Source organism: Ceratosolen solmsi, unplaced genomic scaffold (assembly GCF_000503995.2).
Source record: "Ceratosolen solmsi marchali unplaced genomic scaffold, CerSol_1.0 scaffold14, whole genome shotgun sequence".
NCBI classification, from domain to species: domain Eukaryota; kingdom Metazoa; phylum Arthropoda; class Insecta; order Hymenoptera; family Agaonidae; genus Ceratosolen; species Ceratosolen solmsi.
In genome coordinates, this window is record NW_011948420.1 from 2596995 (window position 1) to 2604943 (window position 7949).

A 7949-nucleotide genomic window follows, 5' to 3' on the forward strand; every position below is an offset into this window, starting at 1 on the left:
TATATACAATACAATAAAGCTTATTAATAATTATTTACATTACTTTGGTCTTAAATTTGATACACTATAATAATTAACATAAACTTAATGAATATATAATAAAAATGTACTATAATAAATAGGTAGATAAATTAAGTAAGCATTGAAGAATTTAAAATTAAAATTATCTGAAAAGGAATAATTTATATGTATATAATTCATAATGATCTGTATTTTTTTTTATTATTTTAAATTTAATTGCATTTGTGATCTCAGATAGAATCTCTATCAATTTAATATATAATAAAAATTAAAATTTTTTATTATAAACAATTATTTTCATTATATTTATTATTTATTAAATAATTTCTATCTAAAGGGAAAATTTTAAATTATATTCGAAAATGAACTTTTCAAAATATCAATTAGAAGTATTATTTCTATATATTATTCCAGGATTAAAATCACCATATATTGTGATTTAAGTCGAGATATTTAATCCCCCAGTGGAGTAGATCCAGAGAATTATCCTTTGACATGTGAGAACTAATAAAAATATTAAATTTTAGATATTCTACGAAGTTCTTTTTTCATCAATTATATATCAAAATATATCTATAATATAATATAACTATATAATACTAATTACAAATATTTTCATACCATTCTGTAGGTGTCGCACCCCAATCTTTTTTTATAAAAGCAGCGACCCTTTCTCCAATCATCATAGCTGGAGCGGCTGTATTTCCAGATGTAACCTACAGGAAAAGTTTTAAGTTAAAGAAAAGTATTTATTTTTTATGTACACGCACGCGCGCGCGCGCGCACACACACACACACACACACACACACACACACACACACATATATTCATTTGCAATCCGTTTTATACAAATAATTATAATATATAATATTATCTATGATTAATGAAATATTGAAAAATTTAAAATTACTATGAAACAGAATAATTGAAAATTATGGAATTTATAACTTTACTAAATGCATTTTATTATTAATAATATTTACTTTAGGCATAATAGAAGTATCAGCAACTCGAAGTCCTTTTATACCATACACCCTTAATTCAGGATCAACGACAGACCAAGGATCACTTGGTGGACCCATTTTGCAAGAACCAGCTTGATGATTTTCGGGACCGGTATCTTGCATGACGGCGCAATTCCAATATTCATTGCTCAAAAATGAAAATCTCGAACAAGCGGGATTCGGTGTATTTGATAATGTTATATTGTATTTAGCCAATACTGTAGTATTAGCTAATGAAAGAGCTACACGAATTCCTTGTACTAATATGGCTATATCTAGTGGATTTGTTAAGTAGTTCTGTTGAATAATCGGATGCACAAAGGGATTGTTACTGGCCAATCGTAATGTACCTAAAACTCGAATTTAATCTCAATAAATTACTAGAAAGTATTTTTATCTTTAAATCATAATATCACTATAACCTAAATACTAAATTAAAACATTAATTTAAATAATTTATTGAAAATGTTATTGTAAAATATTAAACGAAATTTAATATATTATGTAAATAAATATAAAATATAATTATAAATATAAAGTATAAAATATGTACTGCAGTAGAATATTTTAATAAAATAAACTTTTTTATCAAATAAATTATTACAAGTACGAATATATATATGTGTACTTTTTGAGGAGGGTACAGTCTTCAATCAATTTAAAATTAAATACTTTTATTTAATACCGATGACATATATATTTCTCTCATAATTAGATTATGCCCCTTACCACGACTCCTAGGATGCAAATTGGTTGGTGATATACTAATGCTTCGTTTTCCATTATCTAACGCAGCACCAACCTGCCCAGTGGTTGCACATGCCGCTTGGTAACCACCAAAAAATATTTGTATGTCTGGATGGTTAGGTGTGGTAAAAGTAGATGGAAGTATACCGGTGATCTGCGAAAGTCCAGTTGAAGCCATTGGACCTTTTTGAAAGGCTATGTATTCGGTAGCAGCCGCCCAATTCAAATCGTACAAATTTGGTTCATTTATCGTAAATGAGACTGTATAAGAAACATGGTTTTGAAGATTTTCTCCGACACCTGGCAAGTCCTTCACAACACTAATATTTTTTGCTCGAAGTTGTTCTGCGGGACCAATTCCTGAGAGTAGCAAAAGATGAGGAGATCCAACCGCTCCACTCGATATTATAATTTCCCTGTTTTTTCAAGAAAGAAAGCACATGCAATTATAAATTATGTAATTATATGAATATATTACAGCGTATAGATGCTAAAACTATTCCTAAAATTATCACTGTTTAAAATGAATAAATAATTATTTTAACGATTTCTGTTATCGTAACATCAATAGCAATTCCATTAACAATATATACACATATTTTCAACATAATATTTGAGTTCTGAAGTTTTCAAAGGAAAAAAAAGTTTAGAAATGAGTAGAAAAGATACGGAAAAGATTGATGACAAAACGAAACGAGAATTTGAGAGACTGTCTAAAAATGAATGTATTAAGGAGACATAAACATGAACATAAAATTAATAGATCAGATTTCTAACAGAAAATGAATTATAAATTCAAAAGAAATAAACTTTGAAAGATAGATAGAGAGAGAGAGAGAGAGAGAGAGAGAGAGAAATCAACTATATTTCAAATCATTTAACATTTTATTAAAAATAATATCAATGTTTTCGTATTTATGATAATATATATTGTTATATTTCAGATTATACTTTAATATACATATTTCAGAGTAATAAATCAGTATATACAAAAGTTATATTTCCATAATTAGTCGTTGCCATTGTCAATAAAATTTTTTAATTATATTTCACTTATTTCATTATTCGTCTAAATCTTTCCTGTGGGCGAAAATAACTAAGTCAACTGTGCTGGAAGTTTATCATCGTGAAGGCACGAGGGCAAAACAAAGTATATGTAAGTGCAGTCAGTTTTGTAACGCATTATACTAAAACAAAACCCAGGCAAGGTGATATCAGAGAAGGTCACTATCCCTTTATAAAATATAGTAACTAAAGTAATTATGTAATTTTGACAACGTGGAGTTAAGTAAAATTTCTTTATATGTACTTTCCATATGTTATTAAATGTATTGTAAAATATATTGGTTTTTAAAAATTAATTGTAAGATATTTATATAGAGAAACTAATAAATATTATTATTATTAAAAGTTTTGAGGTATAGTATATCTATTATTAAACTTTAAATCTTGGTATGCATTATCGATAATATTTCAATAAAAATATCATTTTTTCTTCATTCGTATTTTAATCATAATTATTTTGTGTATGATTTTTGTGATTTAATAATGATAAAATAATGAAGCAACTATTTAAATATAAATAATTCAACAGTATATACGTATAAAATGAAACATTTTAATGTAATAAATATATATAAATAAATATAAATATTAAGATATATTCTATAGCATATTACTCATATTAATTATAAGCAAATATATAAAGTTTTAATGGATTTCTTACAAGAGTGTACTTTATACATATTAATTTAACATATTCGCTTAGTATTGTTTTTTTATTCTGAAATAAATGATAATTCATATCAATACTTTTCAAGAATTAATTAATAATTATTTTCTCAAATGTATATATCATATATGAATAAACATCATAGTATACAATGTTTAATAAACTTTATTTTTAATTAACCGAAATTCGAAATTCAAACTATCATTTTAATTTTGATATTTATTATTGAAATGGTTTTGAAGATAGAATTAACAGTGCTATTAAAAAGATTCTATTAAAAAGACATATTTTTCCAATATATTTAATAAGTACATGTAAAATACAATTCATTTTTATTATTCAAACTAGTATTTCGGAAATTAAATCAAAAGTCACAAAAATAGTAAAATTTTTTATTACTTATAAGTTACGTTATAGGTAGTGAATATGTTAAAAAAAATAATTTTTCTATGTATATGCATTTCATAAAGGGATATATACTGATATAAAAATATAATTATTTTAATATACAAATGTAATATGAATAATAGTATCATAATCATTAATATAAAACATTTTATTTAGATATGTTTCCGTTGTCATTAATTCTGAATCATTCTACATTAAATGATTTAAACCTTAGACTATCCTACAAAAATATCTAACAAATTTTTGGTTAATAAACTATAAATGTTTCCACAACTAGCGGTTTCCGTTGTAGTACAACATGAAAAATTGCTACTATTTTATTTATTGGCAGTCCTGAATTTATTGGCATTACAGCCTGTTTTAAAGCGCTCACGATAGTAAGTCAATGTCATTTACAATATAAAGTCTACTTACTGCAGTATACGACTTATCAATACAAGTGAGATGAACATTCTTTATTTCATTATTGAATGATATTATTAATATCACCAAATTCCTGCTAATGTAATTTCACCGACAATCGTGAATATTTCTATTAAAAATTTTCTATTTCTTTGAAAATTAATATTTACAAATGTTGATTAACTAAAAATATTCACATCGCCCACTTTTCATTTAATACAGTGCCGCTTCAATGCTAATAAACCAGTGCTACTTAAATTAATTACTATACTCCTAACTAATCCTATTAAAAGTTTTTTAAGTTAAAAACAAATAGACAGTATATAATAACGTAATACGAAAATACAAAGTACGCTTTATAATTATGTTTTAACTGCACAAACGTCCTAATTCTAATTATAAGTTATATATATACAGTTATATATATATATATATTATAAATATATACAATTATATATATACAAAATATATACAATAAAAATATAATATATACATTATAAATATACGTTTAATTCTAATTATAAGAAAAGATACAAATTTTAAACTGATAATACTAAAATAATATGACTAAATGATACAAACATAATACTACTAAATAGTACTAAAATAATACCACGAAATAGTATTAAAATTATATTAAAAAAAATCTTTGTAAAAGAGGGAGAGTGATAACTCAAATTCATTCCTTGTTGTTTATCATGATTTTTAATAATTAAATTAAATTATTATTTTAATTTAATTATCAAATACACTTTGTTTGAACCGAAGTAAATTGATAAGAAAAATTAAAATAAAAAGGTGAATCGTTACCTAGTTGCTCTGGCAACACGAAACTCTCCATTTTTGAAATACTGAACAGCGACTGCTCGCTGATTCTCAGTAATGACTCGAGTAACCGTGGCATTAAGTATAATATGGAGATTCTTGCGATTGCGCACTGGCTGGAGAAAAGCCGTGGCACTACTCACACGAACCCCATTACGATTGTTAGTTTGGGCCACAGTAAACCCGACAATGCGTTCTCCATTGAGGTCCTCGCTTATGGGGTATCCGACTTCTGCCGCTGCATAAAGTATGTCTGCAGTAATGGGCGGTTGCCAAGGAAAGCGTTCAACATTCAAGGGTCCACCTTGAGCATGATTCGTCCTGCCTACTCGCGCTATCTCAGTGTTGTTCTCAGAACACAGAAAGTATGGCAAAACCTGACAACGAAATGATCGGAATTATTGGTCTTTCATGTGGCTCTACAAGCTGTGCAGTAACGCGTGGTAAATTCAATAAGTTTATCATAAAAGTTGTAATACGTCTTTTATGATATTTCCATTTGTTTTCAAAAGTGGTAACTTGACATTTTAATGGCTTAATGAACAAAAATTTGTTACATAAAGAGGCAAATATATATAAATTTAATGACTTCCAAATGTCTTACTTAAATATAATAAAATAATTATACAAATATATAAAGGTATATCATTTCAATAAAATTGAATAAAAATATTCTTTTGTGTGAAGTACCGAATATATTTATAATAATATAAATAGAAAATATTTAAAAACTATTAGGAAAAGTAATAATTTTATACAAATTATTATTTTAAGTATTCTACTAAAGCATTTTAGTTTAAAAAATATAATAATAAACCATTATTTATTATGTTTACATAATAGAAGTACATTCAGATATTTGTAAAGATCTGGTATTTGAACTCGATATTATAATGTCAAATGATGCTTTGCACATTTAATAATAAATTTTCGTGATAGATAAATAAAAATATTTACACATTCCATAGTTGAATATGAGGATAACTTTAATTTTATAATAATCTACTCTTAATCGATTGTTTATATTTTGTAATTAAAAATATGTAATTAAAAATTTTAAAAAGCTATTAAAAAAGCTATTTATTCTATTGATTTATTCATTTGTCATCAAACGATAAGAAGCATATATCATAATACAAGTTAAGATCCAGTATTTAATAATTTATTGTTTATGTTTAACAAAGTAATATAAATTAAATAATGATGTAATATAAAATAATGATCAATTATATAAATATATAAATTTGAATCAATTCTTCCTTATTGAGTTTACTAAAAAATTCATTATCTATCAAATTATTGTAATCTTTATTATTGTAAACGATAATTTTAATTTGTCAAATTTGCATAATATCTTAATTTGTATAATAATTTTGAGCCCTGAAAATATAAAAGATCGATATTCTAATCTAAGTTTGTTTTCTAATTGGAAACTTTTAATTTATACTTAGCTAATTTTTTATTAAATAAATAGTTTTATGCTCTAAAATTATTTAAGTTAAACGTATATATACATATGTTTAAAAAATAATGCTTGACTTGCAAGGAGGTAAAATGAAATCGTTTACATTTTATTTATTGTCTTTCTATATTAGTGACATATTTCTGAATTTATTTACTTAAAAAAAAGCGATTTTATACACATTTCAACTATATAAACTATTTAAGTAAATTGTCTCTAATTATAGTATACTGAAAATTACATACTATTACTGCAGTTTTATATTTACTGAATGAATTTTAAAAAAATCCGTAAATATCTAATGCTTTATACAATCGTGATAACAAATTCTGTTAAATTGAATTAAAAGCTTTACTTTCTCTCTTGCCTAAGTCATGCAGCATTCTATGTTGGGCTTGTATTAGTAAAGTTTATAAAATTGTCAAAATCGAGTTTTACATCCTTCCAGGACCAATCGTAGTTTCCGAGAGCAGCCCAATCATCGTAGTCTTTAGGATGGCCTCTGATATACATCATGCCGTTATGAACGCTGGTGCCTCCAAGATTTCTACCGCGTGGCCAGCTACATGAACTTCCAGTTGATCGACATGCATTGCTTTCATTGACGGTTCTATATTGCCAATCGATTTCTGACCCGAGGAACATAGCCACCATACTGGGTACATCGGCACCCGGTGGTTCGTCCGGTCCTGCCTCCACCAGCAAGACCTTCCACTCGGGAATTTCGCTAAGCCGTGATGCCACCACAGCTCCTGCTGTGCCGCCTATAAATAGGAAACACTTATAAAGCTTTATTATCATGTGTATAATAAAGTCTATAATCACTGATAGAGTTGGTTAGCTTTATCGTTTGCGATTGTATGATATATATTATTAATTCAATGCATCATTATTAATAGATTTGACTAAAACTTTTCAAATTATTTATTGTATAAAAATTAATGTATTTGTATTTTCTATGGCACAATTGATGCATGGATGACTTAAACATACTGATAAGGTGAAATTAATTAATTTTATAGCATTAATTTCAGGTTTATAATTTTTCAGATATATACTAATTTTTATTTTTTTAAAAATTTAATGGCATTTAATTAATGAGCTTGTATTTTACATTTTATTTTTAAATATAATTACTTATATTAAAAACACAAGCTTCTTATAAGAAATTATAAATTTAATCAATAAAAAGAGTTCTGTATTTGTTTTACAGGTTTTAATATGAATAATTCGATAAATGTTACACATGTAAGCTAACAGAATAAACTTAACAAATAAACATAATTTTAATAAAAATTTAGAATTGTAAATTGCATATATATTAGCTATAATTTGAAAAAATTTTAT

At 25.6% G+C, this 7949-nt stretch overlaps 1 protein-coding gene across 1 annotated transcript; it reads right to left on the reverse strand.

Moving 5' to 3' along the window:
- Window positions 1-437: 437 nt before the first annotated feature.
- Window positions 438-7403, reverse strand: LOC105361144 (glucose dehydrogenase [FAD, quinone]). The gene is made up of 6 exons (XM_011498251.1): window positions 7041-7403; window positions 5126-5517; window positions 1756-2189; window positions 1006-1376; window positions 643-737; window positions 438-525 (listed from the first exon to the last, which is right to left on the reverse strand). The coding sequence occupies exons 1-6, from the start codon at window positions 7401-7403 to the stop codon at window positions 444-446; spliced, it is 1737 nt and encodes a 578-aa protein (XP_011496553.1). The 3' UTR covers window positions 438-443.
- Between the last annotated feature and the right edge of the window lie 546 nt (window positions 7404-7949).